The 27,434-nt window shown below is 29.6% G+C and overlaps 5 protein-coding genes across 5 annotated transcripts; 2 read left to right on the top strand and 3 right to left on the bottom strand.

The window, feature by feature from the left end:
• Nucleotides 1–317: 317 nt before the first annotated feature.
• OCT59_023301 (uncharacterized protein) lies at nucleotides 318–912 on the top strand (the record flags this gene model as incomplete). The annotated part of the gene is made up of 2 exons (XM_066131966.1): nucleotides 318–468; nucleotides 581–912. 2 exons carry the CDS (start codon nucleotides 318–320, stop codon nucleotides 910–912), a joined length of 483 nt encoding a protein of 160 aa, XP_066006677.1.
• Nucleotides 913–2,203: 1,291 nt separating this feature from the next.
• On the bottom strand, nucleotides 2,204–4,156 carry OCT59_023300 (uncharacterized protein; the record flags this gene model as incomplete). Its single annotated transcript, XM_066131965.1, has 12 exons — nucleotides 2,204–2,264; nucleotides 2,353–2,371; nucleotides 2,457–2,521; nucleotides 2,619–2,637; nucleotides 2,717–2,759; nucleotides 2,827–2,863; nucleotides 2,932–2,966; nucleotides 3,039–3,071; nucleotides 3,171–3,205; nucleotides 3,564–3,598; nucleotides 3,673–3,707; nucleotides 4,043–4,156. 12 exons carry the CDS (start codon nucleotides 4,154–4,156, stop codon nucleotides 2,204–2,206), a joined length of 531 nt encoding a protein of 176 aa, XP_066006676.1.
• Nucleotides 4,157–21,082: 16,926 nt separating this feature from the next.
• Nucleotides 21,083–22,054, top strand: OCT59_023299 (uncharacterized protein; the record flags this gene model as incomplete). Its single annotated transcript, XM_066131964.1, has 7 exons — nucleotides 21,083–21,097; nucleotides 21,324–21,339; nucleotides 21,417–21,453; nucleotides 21,537–21,572; nucleotides 21,747–21,832; nucleotides 21,906–21,935; nucleotides 22,017–22,054. The coding sequence occupies 7 exons, from the start codon at nucleotides 21,083–21,085 to the stop codon at nucleotides 22,052–22,054; spliced, it is 258 nt and encodes an 85-aa protein (XP_066006675.1).
• Nucleotides 22,055–23,186: 1,132 nt separating this feature from the next.
• On the bottom strand, nucleotides 23,187–24,516 carry OCT59_023298 (uncharacterized protein; the record flags this gene model as incomplete). Its single annotated transcript, XM_066131963.1, has 2 exons — nucleotides 23,187–24,245; nucleotides 24,301–24,516. 2 exons carry the CDS (start codon nucleotides 24,514–24,516, stop codon nucleotides 23,187–23,189), a joined length of 1,275 nt encoding a protein of 424 aa, XP_066006674.1.
• A 182-nt stretch (nucleotides 24,517–24,698) lies between these two features.
• Nucleotides 24,699–24,993, bottom strand: OCT59_023297 (uncharacterized protein; the record flags this gene model as incomplete). Its single annotated transcript, XM_066131962.1, has 2 exons — nucleotides 24,699–24,792; nucleotides 24,869–24,993. The coding sequence occupies 2 exons, from the start codon at nucleotides 24,991–24,993 to the stop codon at nucleotides 24,699–24,701; spliced, it is 219 nt and encodes a 72-aa protein (XP_066006673.1).
• Between the last annotated feature and the right edge of the window lie 2,441 nt (nucleotides 24,994–27,434).

The following is a 27,434-nucleotide window of genomic DNA, read 5'->3' as shown; positions in this document are numbered from 1 at the left end:
TTTTACTACCATTCGATTCGTCTTGATGAGCTGATTCCAATGAGCTATAGATCGTCTTGATTGGATCAGTAGATAGCGAGATATTCTTAAATTACTATAATTATTTAAATTTAAGAGCGTAAACTTTTGTAATATTACGTTTTTAGTGTAATATTTCAAAATTTTACACCACCTTCAAAATATTACACTAAATTACGCGCGCCTAAACAAATTTTCTGATGTTATAGAAATTAATAACAGATTGGGCAACATTATTTGTGAAACTATTCCAAAGCTATTCCCGATCTGAACTTAAATTGCCCAAATTACACAATTGGATGTATCACATCATTAATTCAATTGAAGGATTTGGTGCTATTAATAGTTTTACAACAGAACCCTATGAGTTTTTGCATAAAGATTATGTCAAAATCCCATATAGATTAAGTAACAAGCGTGAAGCAATAGGACAAATTATTAATACAGTTAGTATATTTTTAAAATCCTTTTTTAATAATATCCATCTTTATTTTAAAAACCATTTATTTTATAGGTTCAAATCAAATTAACTTTAAAACATTTAATGTGTCAAACTAAACAGAAAAAATCTTAAAAAGCCACATCGTTAAATGGATTATATTAGGAAAATTTGCATTGGAAAATTTTGATGAATTTTTTGATATTTATAAGGAAAAAAATAGTCTCGCTTCTGAAGCTTTACTAGCATTAAGCTGTTTTCTTACAGCTTTAAATGATTTTTTTGATTTAGATGATGATTTAAATGAGGAGTTAATTACTAATAATACAATTATTTCTTGGTATAGTTATACAAATATGACTGCCAGTGAAGATTGTATTCGAGCAGTTAGCAAGTACTATAATGAATCAGAATTTAGTACATATGTGCCGATTTTTGGAATTAGTCTAAATTAAGATTTTTATAAAAATTTAATATTTTAGTAAGATTAACATTACACAAATCCAAATTAAATATATGTTACATATTTACGTAACTCAGATTTAATAAAAAATAAAAAAAATTTTTTTAATCAATATTCAAAAATAACGGTAATAACCACTTCTTTTTTCCCATTACTGCTTATCACTTTTCCATTATTTTTCACTTTTATTAAATATGACAAAAAAGTTTATAAGCAAATATAGCAATTATTTTTAAATGGTAAGTAAAAGAAAAAACTTAATATTTTATATACATAGATAAGATCACTGGTCGAAATAGTCCAAATCGGCTAGAAATTGGATGTCTGATTTTAGGCTGAATTTGGTGATAAAGATGGCCAATTTATTAATTTAGGCAAAGTTCTGATTGGCAGGCCGATTGATGCCGATCAGAATGTCTGAATTGTATCTGAATTGCTTAGTATTTTTAATCCGAATTGTTTAAAAAATATTATTCATAAATTTACCGAATTGCAGTGAATTTATTCTGAATTATGGTAAATTTGTAACAAAATTTTCTGAATTGTAGTAAAATTTATTCTGATTTGTAGTAAAATTTATTCCAATTTGTAGTAAAATTTATTCTGAATTGTAGTAAGATTTATTCCAATTTGTAGTAAAATTTATTCTGATTTGTAGTAAAATTTATTCCGATTTGTAGTAAAAAATTTATTCTGATTTGTATTATAAATTGTATCGCAAATTACAGTAAATTTTATTCTGAAATTTAAAATATTACATATACATATAAAACAATTTCACCAAAAATTATCCCAACTTTCTAACAAATCCGGTATACGTTAAATTCCTTAATTCCCATTTGTTTCTACAAATTGGAGATGATTTTCCTACAAAAAAAAAGAAAAAACATTAAAATACAAAAAAATTAATAAAATATAATAAAAAATGTTAAATTAAACATTTTTATTAAGTTTCGTCAAAAAGTTTTAAAAATCAAAACTTTACCTGCGGGATTCCGGTATCCAAATTGGAGCTGATTTCTCTGCAAAAAAAATAATAACAAATTAAAAACGTTAAAATAAACGTTTTTTTTATTAAGTTTCGAAAATATGAAACTTTACCTATAGGATTGGCCAATTCAGAGCTGATTTCCTATAAAAAATATAAAAAACGTTAAAATTAAACGTTTTTTATGAAAGTTTCGAAGTTAGAAGAAACTTTGAAACTTTACCTATAGGATTGGCCAATTTGGAGCTAATTTCCTATAAAAAAATATAAAAAACGTTAAATTAACGTTTTTTTATTAAGTTTCAAAAATACAAAGATTTGGCCAAATCAGAGCCCTGCACTTTGGTGTTCTAGACCTACAAAATTAAGAACGAATGTTAGTTAACGTTCGTTAAAATAAAATAAAAAAAAAAATTTTTTTTCGAAGTTTCACCTTCGAAATACCGCCCAGGAAGCCAAAACTCTAAAAAAGAAAGAAAATCGAAACGTTAGTCAACATTTCATTCAAATAAAAATACAAAAAAAAATGCAAAATTTCGAAGAAGTACCTTCGAAATTCCATTCAGATAGACAGAAACCAGAGAGCCGAAAACCTAAATCTGGTTTTAGATTCCTGTACTTACAAAAAAGAAAAATTCAAATAAACAAAAGTTAGTCAACATTTTGTGTAAATAAAAAAGAAAAAAGAAAATTTTCTACCTTTGAAATACCGCGCAAGAAGCCATGGACCTACAAAACGTAAGAACGAACGTTAGTTAGTGTTCGTTAAAATAGAGTAAATAAAATAAAAAATTTTAAAGGTTTATACCTTCAGAATGGAAGACCGAAATTTGTCCATCGGCTTCCCTGCCCTACAAAAAATAAGAACGAACGTTAGTAACATTCGTTAGATAAATTAATAAAATCTTTCAGTTTTACCTTCTGAAACCTGACCGAAGAGATTTTGCCGATTTCCCTACAAAAAGAAAAAAAAGTTAACAGTTTTTTTAAATAAAGTTTCAAAAATTTTATTTTGAAACTTACCTGAAATTCGGTATCCAAGCTTCAGAGCCGATTTCCTACAAAAAAATAAAAAAAAACGTTAATAAATATTTTTCATTAAGTTTCGAAAAGAAACTTCGAAACTTTACCTGTGGGATTGGTATCCAAATCGGAGCTGATTCCTTACAAAAAAAAAAGAATAATAAAAAATAATAAAAAAAATGTTAAATTAAACATTTTTTTTTATTAATTTGCGTCAAAAAGTTTTAACGAAACTTTACCTGCAGAATTCCGGTACAATTTGGAGCTGATTTCCCTGCAAAAAAAATAATAAAATCTAATAAAAAAAACGTTAATTTAAATGTTTTTTTATTAAATTTCGTAAAGTTTCAAAACTTTGAAACTTTACTTGCGGAATTCCGGTATCCAATTTGGAGCCGATTTCCTGCAAAAAAAAATAATAAAAAATAATAAAAAAAATGTTGAATTAAACGTTTTTTTTATTAATTTGTGTCAAAAAGTTTTGAAAATCGAAACTTTACTTGCGGGATTTTCGAAACTTACCTTTGGAAATCAGTATCCAAGTAGAAGCTGATTTCCTATATAAAAGTATAAAAAAAACGTTAGAAAATGTTTTTTTTTATAAAGTTTTGAAAAAATTCTTTGAAACTTACCTTTGGAATTCGGTATCCAAATAGGAGCCGATTTCCTATATAAAAGTATAAAAAAAATGTTAGAAAACGTTTTTTTTATAAAGTTTCGAAGAAATTCTTCAAAACTTACCTTTGGAATTCAGTATCCAAGTAGGAGTCAATTTCCTATTTAAAAGTATAAAAAAAAATGTTAGAAAACGTTTTTTAAAGTAATAGTTTTGCAAAAAAAAATTAATAAAATCAGAACGTTAACTAATGTTCTGATTGAAAATATTAAATGAAAAGTTAAAAAACGTTTCGTAAAAAATAAAAATGTTAAAAATTGAAACATTATTTCCAATAAAAAATTAAAAAAAAATCCCAAAACGTTTAAAACCGTTTTGTTTAGGAATGAAGTTAGATGAAGATAAAGTTTCAAAACTTTAGTTTAAATAAAGTCTAAATTCGGTAATAGATCAACTAATTGCCAGATTAAATTTACTGTGGCTGCGGTTTAGTACATCATAAGATGATTTTGAAAAATCGTTTATTCGAATAACTTCTGAAATTGAGCCAATTTGTCCATGCCCAAAAGTTTTGATTTTGACCAGTGCAATTTGATATAAAAGTGTCATAAATCAGACAATATTAGGCAAATTTTAAGCTGTTAATCAAATATGATAATTTTTTGCTAAATTTTTATTGAATTTTTATTGAATTGTCAATTTTCCATAAATCTGAAGTACATATTTGAATATTGGGCAAATTTTAAGTTGATTTGCTATTTTGTCCATTTTTTTTTTTTATTTCAACCAGCATCAATCAGCCGTCAATCAAATATAATGATTTTTTGCTGAATTTTTGTTGGATTTTTATTGAATTTTTATTGAATTATCAATCTTTCATAAATCGGAAGTGCATATTTGAATATTGGGCAAATTTTAGGTTGATTTGCCATTTGTCCATTTTTTTTTTGATTTCAACTAGCATCAATCAGCCGTCAATCAAATATAATGATTTTTTGCTGAATTTTTATCAAATTGTCTGATTGGCATCAATCAGATGTGCCGATTTATAATGTTAGTCAATTTTGGTCTGATTTTTGGCCAATTTTCCATATGTCCGATTTTTTTGATTTTGACCAGTGGATGTCACATGCAATTAAATTGATAGAATGTGCAATGCATCGCACATTCTCAATCTTTGGATGATTCTCATGTATAATTTTTCGTGCATTACGAACATTGGCCGCATTATCAGAAACTACAGCACATATTCAATCTTCTCCAATACCTTCTATAACCTTTTCAATTACCGTAACTAGATATTCTGTAGTGTGCGAATTTTCAGACAAATCAGAAAGTTGATAAAGATATTCTTTACGCGACAGAGTTATTACAATGAAGTTCCAAATTGAACGATGTGTACTAGACGTCCAACCATCAAAGGCTAAATTATAAATTAATATTATATAGTAAGTAAGATTAAATAAAAATGACATATGATAGCCTATTTAATTTAACAAACCTAACGTTAAATTCATTTCCTTTTCAAGCTCAGAATTAACTTTGAAGTTCACTTGAGCTAATTCACGTTCAAGTAGTTGATTTACTAATACAGTCGTCCTCCCATATAGTCACCCCCTGTATAATCACAACTCCCTTATAAGCATATTTACATTAATCCCAAGTTACTAATAAACTTATTAAAAAAACCTTCCCTTTAATCACATCATATATAATTATTATAGTCACACCATTTTTTTTTGGTCCCGAAGGGTGTGATTATATGGGAGGATGACTGTACTTCCCTTATTGGTGTATTGTACCCAGCATTAAGCTCTTTTATAAAATTGATGGAAAAGGGATGTTCTACTACTCTAAACATGCAATAAAAAATTTAACTAATGCACGATTAATTCGTGTACATCTTTGTTCGTTAAGCTCTGTTGAATCATGGTAATCATCCATGTTACTTTGACCTTCAGAGTATTTTCTTTTTTTGGATGACTTAGATCGGACTTATATTGCCATTCCATTACTTTAGTCATATACCTTCTAACAACTGCTGCTGGCGACTCTGGACAATGGTTTGAAAGATGCTCTTCGAGCTTTGAAACTTCACTGCGTGACCATGTATTCTTACAGTACTTGCAGGAGGCGGCAAATTTGCCAGAACTAACAGCTTTTCCTTTATTAATATCTTCCCAAATGCTATTAGGTGAGGACCCCAGAAAATACTTATATATGTAAGGTACCAAGGTGCTTAGCCAACATAAAAAAATTTTATGATGTAAGAATTTTATAATGCTTAATTTTGAGAAAATTTTATACTATGTAAGATAATTAAATTGCATATTTTTGGTATTATTTTAAAATACTAAGAGTTTTTAGTTGCTTATTTTTCATATTTATAGAACTTTTTAAAATATTATATATTGAATTTATAATTAATTTTTATTTTGTTTTCACTAACGGTGAGTGTTGATTTTGTACTGCATTTCACAATTTTATATAAATACATAAACAAAAATTTTTTTTGATGAAATTTCAGTTTTTTTTTTCAATGTTTTATTAATTATCTTTCAACATGTATAATATAGTAATTTTATATTAAAAATAAGAAATAATTTATTTATCGCACGTGCGATGCAAATTTTTATATTTATCATTGCCATTTTAAGGGGGGTGGCGATGTATAAGCAGGTTGATCAACATAAATAATTTACAAAAAAGGAAAGTGATGATGCATCGCACGTGCGATGAATAAATTTACTCTAAAAATAATACACTGAGTTTAATAAAAATTAAAAAGATACTATTTATTTTGTTAAATAAAATTACTGTAAATATGTTTTACTTTAATATATAATTTCACTACTCACCACTTTTTATATCAAATTGTCTTTTATGCTTAAGTAAGGTTGTTCAGCAAGTTAAATCTACTTGTATTTTAATTCTCATAAGGCTAAGTATGATATTTATATAGAAAAGCATATTTTTATAACGGTAATAACTTTTAAATTTTTCACTTTTTCGTTTATAACTTCAGAGTGTAATTACACCACTTCAGTCAAATGAAATCGACTTTCTAAATTAATTGAAAGTTGTTCAGCAAGGTCGAAACTACTTATATATTAATTTTCATGAGTGTGGGTATAATACTTATGGAGAAATGTGCATTTTTCATAATGGTACTAACTTCCGAATTTTTCATTTCTCCGTTTACAACGTCAGAGCGTAATTACACCACTTTGGCCAAATGAAATCGACTTTCTAAATTAATTGAAAATTGTTCAGCAAAGGTCGAAACTACTTACATATTAATTTTTATGGGTGTAAGTATAATACTTATGGAGAAATTTACATTGTTTGTAATAGTATTAATTTCGAATTTTTCTTTTACTGTTTATTAACTTTATTAATTGAATATTGTTAATCTACTTGTATATTATGTTTAGTTTAGCTTCACAATGTATTGATCATATTTAAAATTGGATTTAATAAAATATATTAAATTAATAAATATATTTTATAAATTATATGTGTTATAATAAAAATTTAATTAGGTTAGAAGATTGATTTGCTTATTTTTATATAATTTTTAAGGTTAGATATCAATAATGCTTAGTGATCATAGTAAAAACCTATGCTTAGAGCTACTAATAAAAAATATTTTTGGGACCTTACCTATATAAGTATTTTCCAGGTCCTGATCAATTAAGTGGTTGTAAATAAAAACTAATCAGCCAAAATGATCACAATATTTTGTTCACATATACAGTCAACTCCCTCTATAGTCACTCCCGTTATAGTCACATTCTACTATATAGTCATACCAGTTGAATGTTCAAAACACTTTATTATTAAAATCTATCCTATATAGTCACAAACTATCTATAGTCACTATCACACCTATCCTCAAAAATCTTATATTAAAAAAAACCGTTTATAATCACAGTTATATAAAGAATATATTAAATAACTTGGCATCTAATAATCGTACAAAGATGTATCATAGCTTGTTAGAATCGTCTCACTGAAACGAATCGAATGGTGGTAGTTTTATCCTTTTCCTGTGCAAACAGTCTTTTGACTTTATCTTTTATTTATATTTTAACATCGAAGATGGACGAACAATATTACAAAAATAAGAAAATAAACTAATAAAAAATAAAAAGAGTAGCTTCACGACTCATACAAGTAAAGAAATCTAAACTAAAATAAAATTAAAGTAAAGAAAAACTAAACTATTACAGAATCGCATACCCCAACTTTACCCGAAGGCCAGTGTGAGTCAACTATCCAATGTCCAAAAATCCAGTCCGTTACCAGAAAGAAATCCTAAGAGGTTGAACTGTTAAGCGGCGCAGAAAATCCAAGTGCGAGATCCATGATCCACCCCGAATTATAGAAGAGGATATCCAAGAAATCCAGGAATCCTGAGAAACTGACGCCAAAGAAGAGTTGTGAATATGTGAAGAAATAGCAGTAGAAGGAGGATTTGAAGATGGGTCACGTAATTTGGAAGCAGCCGAGATACCCTGTGACTCTTCCCAAGCATGGAAAAGAACATTCCGACATAACCAAATTTCACCATATAGTTCGATCTGGAAGTCGTTAAGAAGAGGAGAAATAGTCTTATAAATAACCGAAAGAGGGAAATATTGTTTCAGAAAATTCGTCAAATGCGCAGGTAACAATCCTCTAGTAAGCCAAAGACAGAATGAAGAAGGAGTTTCATAGTTCCAACAATCAAGAGCAGAGAATGCAGTTTGGAAATTAGAGTCCAAAGGTTTCAAGGACAAAAATGAGGATAGACACGAATCTCTGAATTTAACAACTTCAGAACGATGTGTTGAACATGGATTAAGTTCTGGAAGAATATAAGGACAAGTCCAAAGATGGTTCAAATCTTCAGGAGCGGAATTGCATTGTGGACAAAGCCAATCCGGAGAGTATAAGTAAGGTTTGCGTTGTTGAAGAGTAGTTAAAGTAGGCAGCATATCCAAAAGAAGTTTGATACGGAAGATCTAAAATTCAGGACGACCATTCTTATGCGAAGCAAAACCTTTAATTTGCGAAAGGCAAAAGTATATACCAGCCCAATCAAAGAGTGATGGAGAGCCAAGAGCAGTGAATCGTTCCATTGAACAAAAAGATAAAAGTGCGCGAGCATCTGCTATAGACTGGAGGAAGTGCCGAATATTCATGTCAATAGGCAAAGAATTAAAAGTTAATAAGCATGGGACATGACAAAATGCCAAAGGCGAGACGGTAGGTTGCGAAGACAAATGAGAAGCTTTTGCCAAAGAGTCCACTTGTACATTGTAGATATCATCACCATGAGCAGGGACTTTAATCAAATTGACCATAAGCTTACGATCTTTGATCAGTTGTCGAATAGAAAGCTAAATAAGGTGATTGTGTTCACGAAGCAACTTCAGTGAGAAGGGAACATCAACAAAGCGTTTCCATAATGAAATTAACTGACTACAGTCAGTATAAATAGAGATTGAAGAACCATGGGAAAAAGCGTTTAGCCCTAATATAACAGCATAGATCTCAGAACGTAAGGCTGAAGGGAAACATGAAGAAATTTGTAAAGATGAAGATTCAAGGATAAATCCATCATCATCAAGAGCAAGCCAGGCAGAAGCCATGGAAGAAGGTGAAAAGTCCGTAGCAATATGAAAAGAACCATCGGTATACAAAGATTGCACAGAAAGTGGCAAAACTTTATCATCAGTCTGATCCATAAAGGGAGAAGAGAAAGCGGAAGAAGTAGGTAAAGACGGGTTTGTCAAATGAACAAGAGCCAGAGAAGTAGCATAACTCCATGAAGTAGATAAAGTTATGGGAAGATAAGCCGCAAATACTTTGGCATTTCTGGTAGGATAGCCTATGGTATCTGATAAGATTACATTAAAAAAGCATTTCTCACTATTACAGCGTTGTTTGATTGCAGATTTCTTGGATAGAGCGGGGATATTAAAGGAACAATCAGGACAAGGATTATAAGATCGTTCATCAGCAAAAGAAGATACAGGGAGCCAATGAGACATGATAGCAGAGTTTTGTTTCTTGTAGGTAATACAGACACGGCCTACGGATAAAGTTTGGGTTGCAGAATCAAAATTAATAGCCCATTGAGGATAAAAATAATAATCTTTAACAGTATGATCTAATAAACAAGGTGAAGCTAGAGTAAAAGAAGAATTAATAAAATACAAAGGTAACAATAAAGAAGAAGAGGAAGAAGAAAGAAAATTATTTTTAATAAAATTAAACCAAGTAGGAATCCGTTCTTTACGACCAACAAGACCAAGATATCGAAGGTCAGGCCAATTCATAAGATAACGTCCACAAGGGGAAACCAACTGGGCAAGAACAAAGAGATTCAAGTTTTTCCAGAGTTTCCAAGCAGTCTGAAAAATAGAATGCGGTAGAATGGACCGGAGTGGCAAAGCTGGTTGTAAATCCAGCCTCGGAAGTCAGAAAGGAAGGGACCACGTGATATTCAAACGTGAAGAAAACAATAATGAATTAAACAAAGTATGCGTCCGAAGAGAAATGACTTGTGACCATGGTTCCAAGTTGATAGTAGTCGGGCAATTTTCAGCACCCAAATATCCTTGAAGATAGGAGATAGCATAGAGGGCAAAATCTTTAAAATCAGGATGTGTAAATATTTTTTGCCATGATGCAACATGGGAGGAGAGGAACCGATAAAAGGCATTCTGAATCGAAAAGGGAAGTTTGAGAAATAACAAGGCCAACGGAGTAGTCGCAGCAAGTCCAGCTTTTCTTCTAAGTACTGGAAACATAGGCTTGACTATTGATTGAATAGTACTTTCAGAGAAAAGGGTAGTTTGAAGACGAAATTCCAATCGCGGAAGAAGGACAACATTATAGAGATAGGCCACATGTTGTGCTAATAATTTCTTTGGACCCAGAAGAGCAGCCATATCTTTAACCATAGAGCGTGCTTGTTTAAGAACAAAAGCAGAGGAGGCGGATAAGGAAAACCAAACACCTAAAAAGCGAAAAGAGGTATTAAGAGATAAAGAAGAGAGAGAAAGAAAGGTATTGGAAATTAAACATGAAGGTGAAAGTTCGAAGGTAATCTTTGAAGAAGGGAAAGAGGATGAAAGAAGGACATATTTTGCCGAATTGGCTTGAACATTATTTAAAGTATAAAATTCAGCAGTAATAGAAAGACGATCTTCTATTCCAGATTTTGAAGAAGCAATAAGTGTAGAATCATCCATAAACGTTAAATGTGAAATTGGTAAGGAATGTTGTTCAAATTCAAGTGGAGAATAATTTAAAAGAGCTGAAGATTTTAATTTAAAAGGATCTCGTGCTTCTCGATTTAAAACAGTAAGTAAGGGATCCAAATAAATGACCCATAGAAGGGGGAAAATGATTTCTCCTTGATCGATACCAACACGTACTCGATAAGCAGCTGTATCACCGTGACAAGTAATTATCTTATTATTTCGTCGTGTAAAAAGATTCAAAATAAATCGCACTAAAAGTGCAGGGATATGTAATCTATCTAAAGCTAATTTAAGCATATTTAAGTCCATAGAATCAAAAGCTTTAGAGATATCTTGAGAAACGATCCATAATTCCTGATCATCAGTAGAGTCATGTTTTTGTTGATGAATGATCGCATCAAGCATCTTAATAGGGACATCCGTAGAACCACCAGGTAAACCAGCAAAATTACCACCTTGGAGAATTTTATTATCAGCAAGGATGTTGGAGAGACGATTCGTGACGACCTTAACTACACATTTACGAACTATTTCCAGAAGAGTAATGGGTCGAGTGTTCTTAAGTTGAGCATCAAAATCGTGAGGTTTAGGAATAGGATAAACTACAGCTTCACGCCAGTCAGCAGGGATATCACCGCGAGAAAGGCAAGTATTCGCAAGTAAAAGAGAGAAGTCCAAGGCTTCACCGGATAAATGCTTTATCATTTCATAAGAAATTTTTGAAGGGCCAGAAGCTTTGTTATTTGGCATGGAAGAAATCACATCAGACCATTCTTGTAAAGAAATAGGTGCCAAAACAGGGTCATATAATGAGGCAGACACATCAGAAAGAGGAATGTAAGCTTGTTGCCAACAAACAGGAAATGAAGCGATAGAAGAGTAGTGGACCAACGGAGGAGAAACAATTGATTGGAAATGAATAATAGCAGCTTGCTTAATATCCGAAGGATCCGTTAATAAAGTAGGAGTAGAATCCAGGACAACTAGGACGCGGTCGAGAATAATCGAACGTTTTTCTACTGATAAGGCAGAATCTATAAAAGTGCCAAGTGAGTTCGAAAAGTGTTCGTCATGTAATGCAGTGTAGTACTCCACAGAGTCCGTAAGATGTTGGGCAAATTTAGTAGATAGAAAGGCAGAAACTAAATTCTTTTGCGATCGTAAAAATGATTTAAATCCAGATATGGGAGTTGTAGAATAAGTAGAAACTGAATAATCAGGAAGCAAGGATGCAAGGTTCTTTAGATGAATAGGCAATGCAGCAGTCATTTGCGACAGTTGAGTAGGCCGATTAGGACAACGAGCCGTAAGACGATATAAAAATCAATCTAAAAACTTGTTAATGGCAATAAGTTTGGTTAATTCAGGAGAGTACGAATGTCGGTGTGTATTGGAGACTTTTTGAAAGGGTAAAGTTTCAATTGCAGCACTGAGTATAGCAGCTTTCAATGCATGCCACATACGATCAAGAGAAAGAGAGGAGAAATCAAAATTGGTGTGATATTGCTTGTCTAGATATACTCTAAGAGAATCATCTACTTCAGTGGTAAAATTATTCCATTGTTCAACTGAAGTGGAAGTATAAGAGAAAATAGTACGCATTTCTTTTTTTTGTTTAAGACGAGATTTAGCTAAAATAGCCAGACAAGAACTGAAGTCAAAAACAGTTGTAAGAACTTTGTGATCTGTAAAAGGACGATCAAGGAGATTGGGGCAAGTAACCACTTGCGAAAAGAAACCAGGAGCGGGAAAACCAGGTGAAGACCAGATATAATCCAGTCTAGAAGATCCATTATCATGAAAAAAGGTAGGATCAGGACCATCAATAGAAGAATGGGCTTGATGATCGGTAAAAAATTGAGAAGAAAGTAAACGAAGGAGTTTAAAATGATTGGGGGGATAATTAGAATGAGCAATTTCATCAATATTGAAGTTACCAAGTATTATTACAAAATAATTATTAGTACGTGCATGATCAAGCCAAGAAAGAAGTTTGGCAATAAGATCATTGCAAATAGATTGATGAATAGAACCAGAAGGGGATAATATATAGAAATAATAGAGATTTTAATTTGATGAAAAAATAAATCTAATTTAAGAAGTCGACCTTTCCAAGGATCGATTGTTTGAACATGTTTATGAAGGGGGTTACGTAATAAAATGCCAACACCATCATGAGGACGAGAGGAGGATGAACAGGCCCAATAGGACCAAAAATGATGTTGGGAGTGTTCATTTTTAAAAATAAATTTAGTATTTGAAGGGGAAAGGTGAGTATCATTAACAGATAGAGCACCAAAAGAAGAATGAAGAAAAAAATTAAGCAAATGTTGTTGTTGAACAGGGGAACATAATCCATTAACATTAATTTGACCAAATTTAATAAGGGGAGAAGGGTGGGGAGAAAAATTATGTTTTTTGTTGTCCATCATTATTACAAACTGATAAAACGGTAATAAAGAAAAGGAAAGAAAGAGAACAATTATTGATTAGCTTGGCCATGTTGGCGAGCTAAGATGAGGTTGTTTTGTTGGATTCCTTCTTTAATCGAACCAGCCAAAGAGGCAACAGTATCAGAAAGAGAGGAGAGACGCTGTTCCATATCAATAGAAGAGGAAGGAGCGACATTGGAAGGTGGAATAGGAGCAAATTGAGGAATTGGGGTAAATCCACTTATTGATTGTAAAGGAGGAGAATTAATATCAACAAGAATATTGTTATTAGTATGGTTCACTGAATCATCCCATCCTTGCATAGAGGAAGGGATGTAGGAAGGTGGTTTAGCGACAAAAGGTCCTGGAACAGGAGCACGAGCAGCCATAGCAGATTCCAAATGGGTGATGCGGGTGTTCATGGTAGCAAATTGTGTGGTAAGGAGGGCTAATTCTTCCACTACTTTTTCAAGAGCAGCACCAATAGATTTCCAATCAGTAAGCACAGTAGGAGGAGCGGGTATGTAACATCCATGCCATCAGCATAGTGATCAAGTTCATTTGCATCAGGAATACGACGATGCTGATTATTGTTATTCTTATTATTAAGATTATCGTGATTCCATGGTCGGCGTTGGGAGCGAGAATGAGATTGTTGTCGATTATTAGGTCTGGAATTAGAACGATGGTGAGAAACACTAGTATGGCGATGTCCATCATTGTTATTATCAGGGCGGGCAAAACGATTATGTCATTTAGCAGGATGGGAAGGAGGTAAGTGTTTATTATATAAAGCACGTAATTTATCATTAGATTGCCAAGGGCGAGAAGGGCGATTAGATCTAGATGAAGAACCACATCGATCAGGGTTACAATGAGGGTGACCACATCGATGACAAAGAGAAGTGACTTCATCCAGAGCATGCCAGGTAAGGCCAACATTCTTGAGGGTGCATGAAATAGATTTTGCATTTTCCATAGCTGTTTCAGAGGCAAAATGGCAATAGGCATAAGGCTTGGGATTATAAGAATTCATAGAGAAGGGAACATTAATAGATTTAGCGGAAATTTCCTCAGCGATTTCGGCAAGATCGACCGCAATAGTACCACGCGGAAGACCGGCAAGTAAAGCAACATAAGCGCATCTTTCAGCGCGTTGGTCAGGTGAAAAAGTAGCGGGGCAGATGCGTAAGCAATGTCCACCACAAAGGACGCCCCAAATAGAATCGAGATTCTGTAATGCACCAGTAGATTCAAAGGTAATGTATGCAGTACGATAAAGTTTAGATAAACGGGTATGGCAGCGAGTAATATTGCCATAACGGGAGAAGGTGCCACGCAAAAGCACGTCAGTAATGAAAAGGGGAATATCAGTAACCACCAGGGTACGTGCGTGTTCGTCTGCCTTAATAGCCTTGGGGTCATATGCATGGAAGTGTAAGCCGAACAAAGAATTCATAGGGGAAGCTGTGGCTTTGTCAAGATCTTCCTTTTTCCAGAAGTGTACGATGATCCTCTTCAAATCGTTGGATCCACTACACGTGGCACGACTACCATAAGAGGAGAACAAGAAAAGTTGTCGATCAACCGCATCGCACGCGTCGCAGTTCGAAGCGAAGTGAGTCCAAAAGCCTTCGACGTCATTAGGAGCGGCCAAGGCATAATAAAGTGTAGGTTGAGATTGTACTGCAGCTTGGGACGCGTCCGGGAAGGCAGCACGTTCTGGGAAGGAAACTGCGGGAGTAATTTCTGGACTTTTGCCTTTATCATTATTGTTAGCAGGGGCGTGTTGAGAAGCGTCAAGAGAAGAGGTATCGGGTTGAGAAAGTATCTCAGCGGAAGTTGTCTCAACAGGGCCAGGAGGCGTGAGAGGTTTATTAACATCCATGACAGAGTCCTCAGCACTGACTCTGGTACGTTTGTTAGTAAAGGTGGTCAAAGGTGGAGTGTTCGAAGGGTCAGATATAGCGGGACCTTGACCAGAAATGTTGCCTGTTGGAGAGCTAGAGGCAGGACGTTTAGAAGTAGTATCTTTGTTAGACTTGTTATTTTGTTTCTTGTTATCTTTAGCCATGTCGTAGAGTGTCGTAGTTATCTAAAATAAAGAAAATATAAAGAAAAAGTAATAAAAAACTTCGAAAAAAAATTTTTTATTTTTCCGTAAATATTGTCAAGTGAGCAGAACAGTTTTATCCTTTTCCGATCACTGTCTGACGAGTTATTCAACAAAATGTTAAACATCGGCATTATAATATTTCTTGATTTACGTTTACTGCGCCATTTAACATTTTGCTAGATTTCTCGGTACCTAGTGATTGTAAAAAGACGATTTATAGCTCGTTGGAATCGCCTCATCGAGACGAATCGAATGGTGGTAAGCTCATCTCTCTGTGATCAATATTGACGGAGTTATTACTTAAAAACCATTTAATATTTTTTTAATTTCGGAAATCGATCTAGTGATTGGATTTCGATGTATCATATACCATTAGATTCGTCTCATCAAGACGAATCGAATGGTAGTAAGATCATCTTTCTAGGATCAATATTGACAGAGTTATTACACAAAAACCATTAATATTTTTTTAATTTCGGAAATTAATCTAGTGATTGGATTTCTATGTATTTTATACCATTAGAACCGTCTCATCAAGACGAATCGAATGGCGGTAAAATCATCTCTCTACGATTAATATTGGCGAAGTTACGATACAATAAAGTTTTAAGTATAATTCTGGCTAAAATCATGTTAATTTTTGGCCAGAATTATGTTATACAAATATAAGAAATTTTTTATATAGTCACATCTCTTTATAATCACCAAATATGGACTGTCCCAAATGTGTGACTATAAAGAGAGTTGACTGTATATCCAAAATCACTCATCTCTTGCATTAGTGTTACAATCCGTGGATAATCCGTCATCCGTCATCCGCCACTTTCAGATATCCGTGATCCGTCTTATCCGTATGTACGGATATCTGACATGACGGATATCCATGAAGGATAATCTCGGATATCCGTTGAATTTTAAATCGGGCCGAATTCATAGTGCTAGCCCGAATTATGTTGTGTAACATTTGTATAACACAAAGTTGAAAAAAAAAATTTTTTATCATTCTGGCCAGCATTACAGATTTGACCAGAATTATGTAGTAAAAATTGGATTATCTGGATGATCCGTTTAATTCGGATGGGATCGGATGGGATCCATCAATCTGTCACGGATATCCGTGATCCGTCCTATCTGTATGTACAGATATCTGAAATGACGGATATCCAAAAACGACAGATATCCGATGACGGATACGGATGGGGGATTGACGGATTGGAACACTATCTTGCGTTAATATAATTTTTTAGAATAGAAATGACAAAAGCGTAGTAGTAAATGGGCGAAAAGTAGCATTAGATAGTATAGAAACTCTCATCTTATGAAGATGTTTCCTCTTTAAACATCTGCTACTCAAATTTTACTCTATTAGTTAGTGCTACTTTGCAGAAATTTTAAATTTTTGTGAGGTATTATTACATCATTACTAAGATATATGCAAGATATATTTAGGGTAATGTAACGATCCTTTTTTATTAATGAATTATTCCTATGTTAATCCAGTATTACAATGAGATTTGCACAGTATTTTGACCACATCAGAATAATTCTTTTTATAATATTATTAATTCATTGAAAATATATATAGAAAAGCATATTATAGGTATTTTTACGGTATTTTAAAAATATTATAAATTACTTTACTAACAACATAAAATTTTCATAAAACTACAAATAACTCAAATATAACAATTAACAATTTAAATTAAAATCTAATTAAAAATCTTTTATAATATAACCATTTGTAATTAATAATATTATTTCAATATGTAAAAATATATATGCATGATTATCTAATATTCCTTTTATTATAATTGGATAGCCACGAATTTTTAAGCGATCAATGTACTGAATTTCTGTTGACAAAGCGTTCCTGGTGACATAACTATTAACTATAACAAAGTGGGAACCAATAACTCCTATGACCCTACTCCTCTAACCCTAACCCTAATCCTATATTATTATTATTTTTTCTTCGTCAGTTACTTATCCCTATAAACATTCATTTCTCCTTTACAGTCTTTCGTCTTTTTTTCAATTTAAAAGAAAGCAAAAGCTCTCCAAAATCTTACATACTAGAGAAACTAAAAGAAGCCATATAAGAAAAAAAGAATGAAGTGTAAGTAATTGTTCATTAATATAAATAAATAAAGAAAAAAAATACTTATCAAAATATGAAAACCAGTATGTACAAGGAGATCCGAATAGTTAGCTGCTTAGAAAAGAAATAATCCAACTAAATTCATAATCTAAAGAGCAAAATGAAACATTAGTAAATATTTTGTAAACACTTAGTATTAAATTCCTATGCAACAAAATACCTGAAATCTATCTGAAAAAGAGAGAAATAAGAAATATTAATAAAATAAGACAATAAATATTGCAAAATTCTACACATCTAAACTCAAAGACCTAAAAAACTAATCATTTAAAAAAGAAAGAACCAAATAGTTAGTAAAAATACTTTTGAAGTTTAAAAAAAATTGTAGATACATATAAAACTTCTGGACCTGAATCTTGCAAAAAGAAAATAGAGGAATGTCAATAAAAGGTTAAAAAAATCAACAAAATTTCTTGACGAATATTGTCTGTTAAAAAAGTTTGACAGTTTAATTAAACTTAAAAAAATTTGGCAAATTGAGTTTAATTGAGACTTTAAAAAAAAAGTTTTGATAATTACTTTTAAAGAAATGATTAAAAAAAAATGATTAATTAATTAAAATTTAAAAAAAAAACTTTAAAAAAAAAATTAAAAAAAGTTTTGATAGTTTCGGACAGTTTAATCAAAACTTTTAAAAAAAGAATTAAGAAAAAAAAGTTTTGATAGCTTGATCGAAACTTTTAAAAGAAGATTAAAAAAAAAATAATAAGTTTTGACAGTTTAATCAATACTTTTAAAAAGACGATTTTACCAATCACAATAACAATTGACGCATGTGATATAAATCACATTTATTTATTATCATGATAAGTGGATTCTTTCATATAAGTCTAACACTTTAACAGTCTATACTAACGCTGTATAATCTGATGTTAAGATAATTGATTTACATATATCACGTACATTACTTAATAATAGCCGTTGTTTAGATCTACTAAACTTGTTAAGCTTATTCCTTTTGATTTAACTATCGAAATTTCATTTTTTTTTATTTTTTTTGAAAAGTTTCTAACTTTCAAAACTTTTAATTTTTTTAAAAAGTTTAATCAATCAAACTATGAAAGTTTGAACTCTTAATTTTTTTTTGATTTCAAAATTCCTATTATTTTTTTTTAACTTTTTGAGATTTTGAAACTTTTTTTTTTAATTTTTCAAATAGTTTTGATTGAACTATCAAAACTTCCTTTTATTTTTTTATTTTTTTATTTTTTGAAAGAATATTGGCTTTATTGTTTCCTCTTTATATTTTTTTACCATTTTTCAGATCTTTCTGGACGCGAGATTTTGGTAAGTGTAAAATTTTTATTTTTTATTCTTCTTTTAACGAACTTTATTAATATTCTGCATTTTTTTAGGACAGCTCTTTGGATTTCTTAGATTTTGGTAAGATGTAAGTGCAGTTTGGAATGAAGGACTAGTATTTATGTTTTGTCAAAGATAACACAAAGTGTCCACTATTCCACCAGAACCTTGAACATTATATACATAACTCAGATCTAAGGTCAAAAATTTTAATATAACTTTATACACTTAATTTTATTAAAAGCTTTATACAAAATCATCATATAAGTTCAAATTTTACTTTAAATTATACAATTTCAAATCTGAGTTTATATAAAACAAAAATTATTTTATTTATTAATTTTATGTAATTATTTCAATAATAATTTATCAATTCAAAAATTCATAATTTAAAAAAAAATTTAAAAAAACTTACTTGTTATAATTCAAAAATTAGTACTGTTGTGAAAAATACAAATGTTTTCACAAGTATTATACTAATGATTACAAAAATTTAAATCTAGGTAGTTTCGAACCTGCTGAACAACTTTCAATTAATAAAGATAGTCGATTTCATTTGATAAAGGTGCCAAAAATATGCTCTGAAGTCACTGATCACGTGATTAAAAAAATCGAGAGTGTGAAAATTGCTCGTATTCCATAAGCATTATTCCGATTACTATAAAAATTTAGGTGTAGGTAGTTCTGACCTCCGTGAACAATTTCTCTTAATAAAGGAAGTCAATTTCATTTGACTAAAATGCTGTAATTACGCTCCAAAATTAATAAACAAAAAAGCAAATTTAAAATTAATATAATTATAAAATATGCGCGTACTCCATAAGTATTACTCCAATTGCTATGAAAATTTAGATTCGAGTAGTTTTGGCATTGTTAAAAAACTTTCTCTTAATAAAGAAAGTCAATTTCATTTGGCTAAAATGGTAAAATCACACTCCAAATTTTGATGAAAATAAAAAGAAAAAATTTAGGAATAAATGTATTATGAATTATATAAAATACCCATATCTTCACAAAATACAGGTAATAAAAACTGTGACAAAAATATTTAATATGTGCAAATTTGTAAATTTACAAAGTTTTTAAAATTTTTTTAAAGAAAAATTTTTTATATACGTATATATAATTTATTTACACAAGTATTATTATACAAAATAAAGATCTCACTTGATTTAAAGATTATTACTGTTATACAAATACATATCTGACTTACCGAAAAATTACTAACAGGCTATACAAAATCAAACATATGACTTATTGAAAAATTATATACAGTAATAAGTTTATACAAAACTGGATCAGTGTTATATGTATTGTTCGTAGGGATGGTTAGGTCGGTCCTAGTCCAGTTCTGGACCTGATCCCTGGGCCTGGTCCTGATTAAGTTATTTATAGATTTTATGAATTTAGTAATAACTAAATATAAAAAAGTGAGTTGTGATATTATGATTCACTTTTTTATATTGATTTTATATAAAAAAAGTGAATTGCGGTATCGTGATTCACTTTTTATATTGATTTTATATAAAAAAAGTGAGTTGCGGTATCGTGACTCACTTTTTTATATTGATTTTATATAAAAAAAGTGAGTTGCGGTATCGCGATTCACCTTTTTATATAATTTAATATAAAAATGTAAATCGCAATATCGCAACTCATTTTTTATATGATTTTAATAATATAAAAATTGTATTGCAATATTGCAATGCACTTTTTTTATAATTTATAATTACTTAAAATCAAATTTACAGCAAACATATGGATCTCTTATAACCTTATTGGCTAGGACTTTTTAGGACTGCAAAAGGGTTCCCGCTTCTCGGTCCAAAATTTGATCAAAGATCTGCAAAAAAATACCATTAAGTCTTTTATGTCAGAACCTAGGACTTTACCATCCCTAATTGTTCGGGGTCCGCTTGAAAGATAAGTTGGTTTGTAATTGATTCATTTCATTACACATTTTACTCAATAAATCCCAGATCCATGCAAAAAAATTTATAAAATCTATTTTGAATTTTTTATTTTCTTTGAACGTACTTCATAAACTTTAAAATCGCAAGTATAATAAAAAAGGTGATTTTCTTATTTTATTATTATTTATTTAATTGAGAATATTTATATTAACATTCTTTTTTCTTTTTTAAGAACACCTTGGACTTCAGTTTGAAGTTACAAATAGAAGAGTACATTTCTTTTTATTTTTTTCTAGGTTTTTTTATAGGGTTTCCTTCATTTCAGTTTTCGAACGCTTTCACTTTAGACTGCTAAGGGATGCGTGGAATTTTGGTGAGGAATGGGTTAAAAAATTAATAATTAATGAAACTGTTCTTTAGGTTAACGCATTCTTCCTTTAATTTATTTTAACGAAGATTTACTGACATTTCATTTTCTTTCTTTTTTTAGATGGGCCTTTTGGATTTCTTTAAACTGTAAATTTTCGGTAAATTTTTTTTTCTTTTTTTTTTATTTGACAAACAGTTTCTAACGGGCTTTCTTTCTTTTTTTCTTGTAGATAGTTAAGTTTTTGGGTATTTGAGTTTTTTTAACTTATTTTGATGAACCAACAAATGGTCACTAATGTTTTATTTTCTTTTTCTTTTTTTAGGCATCCATTCTTACAGTCTTTGGACACGTAGATTTCGGTAAGAAATCAATCTTTTTTTTTTTAAATTCAATTCTCATAACAAAATATTTTCTGACGTTTCATTTCTTCCTTTTTTTTTAGTGATTTGTTCTTTGAGCTTGTACATGTTGGACTTAGGTAGGCTATTTTTTTCTTTGTTATTTGTTTAATCAAAATGAATAAAATTTTCACTATCTTGTTATTTCATTTTATTTCTTTTTTTAGACGGCTTCTTCTGATCTTGGCCTCATGATGGTTACTGAAGCTTTGGAACCATATACGAAATCAGGGCTGAACGCACAAAATTAATAGAACATTATTACTTCCAAAACCTTTACAACTCAGAATCTGGAGATTATTTGGATCAGGATATTTGGATATTAATGTTACTAATGTTAGTAAGAGAGGGAAGTTTTGAATTATTTGACAAAAAGTTTATTAACTTTTATTTTTTTTTTTCTCTTTTTATAGGTTTCAAACTTATAGAGAAAAATAAAAACGGTAAGTTAAAACTTTGTTATTTGTTATTTTTGTTAATTATAAACGTCTATTAATATTTTTCTATTTATTAATTTTTTTTAGGCATTACTAGTACTTCCAACTTAAAACTACTTGAGTAACTTTAGATAGTAAGGTTTAAACGGGATGCAAAAATTTATTACGAAGATTCTCGCTATATTGAATATGAACTCCCATAATAAAATTTAAAAGCAATGTGAAAACCTGAGAAAAGAGACAGCCAAGGTAAATTAAAATAGAAATTCAAACGATGACAGTTAAACTTTCCAAATACCAAATGGGAATGAACGTTATATTCACTTGTTCTTTTGCTTTTTTTCTCTATCGCTTCTTTACTGACTTTCATCTTCTCTTTTTTAGAACTTCAGCTCTTATCTGGGGATTATTGTACGTGAACTCTCCCCAGGTTATACATCTTTGAAAGTAGAGCTTTAATCGTTAAGGTACCTGAAGTCACCTCTTGCGAAGCATCTAGTATTTTTAATTAAAAGATTTTTAATTTTTAATTTTAATTAATAGGTTCATATTTCGGAAATAAAATCAAAGAAATAATTTCAGTACAAAGGGACAATTACGAATATTCTAGGAACCGCCTGATATATTTAATTATACTAATATATATATAATGCGAAAAAAACAAAAAGCAGGAATAGACGAAGAAATAGAGAACAAGAAAATAGGGGAGGAGATAGTGCAACGAGGACATCCCGAATTAATTAGCAATTTGATATAATAAAATCTAAATGTGCATTGAAAATATATATATTAAATAATCGTTACGTAATTGTTCTAATATTTATACGATACTGATAAGATATTAAAAATACATTATAATAAATCTTTTCAACTTTAATTTGATGTCTTGAAGATTCGTATAATAATATAGTGATAACATTGTAACGATAACTGATGATGTGCAGTTATTTTACCGTTACTTAATGGTAACTGTCTCGTGGCGCATCAATATAGGAATATGAACCATTATAATATTGGTGTTTTAACGATGCCTTATCAATATCATATTGACATCGGAAAAAATTTTATAGTTTCTGCAAAGTAACTTTTTTACATTCATTTACAAGAAAAATAAATTTCGCTCTGAATTTTTATAGAATACACCCTAATTCCTGCAATTACACTTTTTCTTTTTCTCTACAAATCTGATATTCCCTAATTATAATGTTCTATATAAAAAAAAAGTATAGCTCACAAATTGAAAATTGTATACATTGTTTATCGTCTCGAGAAACTGTACGTATTATTATTATTAACCTTAAAACTTCCAACATATTCATACAAATAGTTACCATCACTATAATCTGGATCCGGACTATTTCCGGGACTGTCGGGATCCGCCGACAAACTCTTGGTGTCGTCGTGATTTAGTTTTTGCTTTATAATTCGGTCAAGACATTTTAGTATGTATTTCAGGGATCCGGCCTTGAAATCTTTATTCTTTACATGCGGAAGTATCCATCTCCCATATAATTTCATGTGATATCCGGAGAAGGAGATACGATATCCATGTTTTCGTGCTAAATCAATGTAAAGTCCGCACAAATAACAACAATATTTGGACACTGCTATAAACACCTTACTTTTAATTTCATTGTCGATTAAAAAGGCCAATATGTTCATTTCCGCATGTAAGTATATATATTGTTTAACGTTATCACCGTCAAGTGGTTGTTGTTTTTGTGTGGCTTTATCGGTATATACTTGACTGATTCTTTCCATCACTTCAGGCTTTTTCGAACACCCATCCATGAAACGGTTATATTTGTCTTCATCAATAAACCTTCTGATAATATTTTTCCACGAATATATGGGCTGATTTTTTATGATAACAGGTTTCGCTCTATACACTTCAACGTTAGAGAATAGTGATTTATATTGTACATTACGTGCACATTCTACGATACCTATAACAGACACCGCATAAGACCCCACTTTCTTAATATGTTCTTTAAATTTTGTGGGGATGTTATTATTATATCTAACTTTCTTATAATACTCTCTACAAACTCCGGATATCGTGATAATGTTTGTATCATTTTTAGCTGAAAGAAGATCTTCGAAAGATTTAACATGTTCATTACGGTAATGGAGTTTAATAGTATCATTAAGTTTAGTCAATCTATACTTAAGTTTAGTAGAGCAGTAACACGTCACAGCCTCGAGAAAAGCTCTTTCGGTATCTTCTGATATCGCGGGAGCAATTTCCGATATATTTTTCAGATATTTCGTAATATTATCAATATACTCAATATCTTCGTCGAGCCAATCAGAGTTCTTAGAAAGGTAAATTTCACAGTGATCTTGTAAAATTCTCAACCACTGCAACTACCTCTTTATCCCTTGCAAGTATTGTTGCTAAATAGAGGGAAAATTTCTCTTCACAATCCAAGCAGAATTCGCCTTTTGCTTTATCGACAACAAAGTTGATACTCTGGGCAACGCTTCCTTTACTATACAACTCCTTCTCACGCTCTTTCTCTCTCACACGTTCTCTCTCACGCTCTAAAGCTTTTTGAGCTGCTTGACTGTATGATAGGTTTGCCATACTTATACAAGCTATTTATGGAAGAACAAACAAGCGACGGTCTTAATCAACAAGCGACGGTCTTGAAATAGATGATCAAAATCCAGCATGAGCGAAATTCTATCTGACCCTATTGTTACACAATTATTTATATTAAATTTACAGTACTATCGACGATACTTTACAGTTTACACAACCGTTATCTAGCTTGTTAACTTTCGTTTTCTATGCCCTGATCCAGTCTGATCCAGTGTTTGAAGGTTTTGCATATAATTAATAGGCTGGAAGTTAATAACCCTTATATTTATGAAGAATGAAAAAGAACTGATAAACTTATAAATAATATGTAGTATTTTTATTGTTTTTTCTTTACCATTGTTCTACATCAAGCAAAGCAATTGTTAATTTAAATGATATTGTAGTTAAATCAAAATCATCTGTTTCTTCTATTCCTCCATCTTGCTCTTCATTTACACTTTCATTATTTTCTTGTTCCATTTTGTAATTTATCTTAAAATGATTTTACATTATCAAATACATATCACTTATAGTATTGTTCATGATGATTATATCTATGTCTTAAATTATTATAACACATTGATAAATATATTGCTATCATTATTTAATTTAGCATCTGGTTTTGAAGGATGTCCTGTATGATACTACTTGCTAATCTAATATAACAAGGTTATAGGATTTTTTTCTTTTTCCTTACATATCAAGTGCATGACTATGATTGAAATTTTGGTAAGTTTATGAAGGTATTGTAATAAGAATAAACTTCAGTTGCTTTATTTATTAGGAAATTAAGCTTTGATGGAGTATAAAAATAATGCTGATGTATTTAATATATTTCTTTAAATTCATCTAAAACATTTTTTTATTTAGTATTTTTGAATTGAAAAAATTTAAAACAATTACCAATTATATATGCTTATTTAATAATATCATCATCATTTACTTATTCAAATTTTGCTATGTATATTTTTTATTGAATAATCATTAAAATTAGGTAAAAACATTTTTTATTGTTTTAAAAAAGGATGGCTAATATTCTTAATTATATTTAAATAAAAATATTGTAAATCTTGATGCTTAAACGAATTTTTTTCAAAAAAGCTACAATCTAAAATAATTGAAACCCATATTCTAATATATCAATACTTTTAATATTTAAAAATCCTTAAAATATTTCATTACCAAATAATACAGGTTTTACAGATGTTATTAGAATTATTTGTAATAATTTTCAGACAAAATAATTGATTTAATATGCAAATATAGAAATTCAGATAAAAAATTAAAAAAAAGCTGCATGAAATATAGTATTTTAAATACAAATAAAGAGATTAATAAAAAGGTTAAAAATAAAATTAGCTAAAATACCTTAGCAGGTATATAAGATGTAATTTTTACAATTCACATTACCATTTACATTTTGTAATATTGTATTTTTTTATTCTATTATTAAGCTATTACAGTCTAACGAAATAAGTAGTTTAGCAAATCAGGTTTTTATTATAAGAAAATTTGTTAATACTATGATATAAAAATCTGGTATAATTCAGAAAAATTTTGTAAATTATATTATAGATAATACATATTACATAAAATATTTTTATTATATTAAATAAAAATTTATTGTAAATAAAAATTTATTATAATAAAAGTTACTATTTTATATATGTACTTTTAATACTAAAAATTGCTAATTTTTTGAAATATTTTTATATACCTAGTTACAATAGCTTTTAAAACAATTGTGCAATTATTTTGTAAAATTTTTAAAATATATCAAGATATTTTATAGGTATTTTTAAAATTAAAATATTAAAATAATATAAATCATTGTGATATTATTTTAGTTATTTTTATAGATCTAAATATAATACAATTACAAAGTAATAACAAAAATAAAATAAAAACATTTTAATATATTAAAATTATTATAAATCATTTTAAAAAATTAGCCATTTTTAATAAAGTATTCAGTTATATACACTAGTTATAAATTTACTTTGTTAAATAGTATACAGCATTTTACTAATAACTTTGCTGAAACCCCTACCTTTTTAAATATATTTTTACAATATAACTTTTTAATAGTATTATATAATAATATTAATAAAACTATAAAAATAAGATATTTTTAAAAAAGTGGTGTCTAAATAAGATAGAAAAACAATAGAAAAGTAATATAATAAAAAAAAATTTAAAATTGCAATATAAATACAATAGATTTATAATTTACAATATATTTTTATGATATTTTGCTAAAAATAGCTATTTTTTTAATATGTTTTTAACATGGTTTTTATATGGTTTTAATGCATTGTATCAACCATTAATGGCCAATTTTTTGAAATGATTTTGTAATAATTTTAAAATACTATAAAAATACATTTAATACATCAAAATGTTTTTATTATACTTTTGTTATTATTTTGTAATTATATTGTATCTAGGTCTATAAAAATGACTTAAAATAATATCACAATAATTTTTTAATATTTTTGTTATTATTTTATTATTATAATAATATAATTAACTTTGATATTATTTTAATATTTTAATTTCAAAAATATCTCAAATATATCTTGATATATTTTAAAAATTTTACAAAATAATTGCACAATTGTTTTGAAAGCTATTGTATCTAGGTCTATAAAAATATTTTAAAAAATTGGCCATTTTTAGTAAAGTACAACTCTTTTTTTGTTCTTTGTCATACAACTGGCTATTTAAATGACTCAAAAATAGAACTAATTAAACCTTTATACGAAACAACATATTATCAAGGTAAAAAAAAAAGTTTTTAATAAAGGAATACCAAAATTCTCTTTTATGAAGTTTTTTTGGTTAAAATATAGATATACCAGCTGAACCTGCTTATTTGTTAGATAGAGACAACTTTGAAGTTAATCAAGATTCATATAATA

This window comes from Rhizophagus irregularis, chromosome 32 (genome assembly GCF_026210795.1).
Source record: "Rhizophagus irregularis chromosome 32, complete sequence".
Lineage (NCBI taxonomy): Eukaryota > Fungi > Glomeromycota > Glomeromycetes > Glomerales > Glomeraceae > Rhizophagus > Rhizophagus irregularis.
Note: the sequence above shows the minus strand (reverse complement) of the source record. Positions and strands in the feature narration are given on the sequence as shown.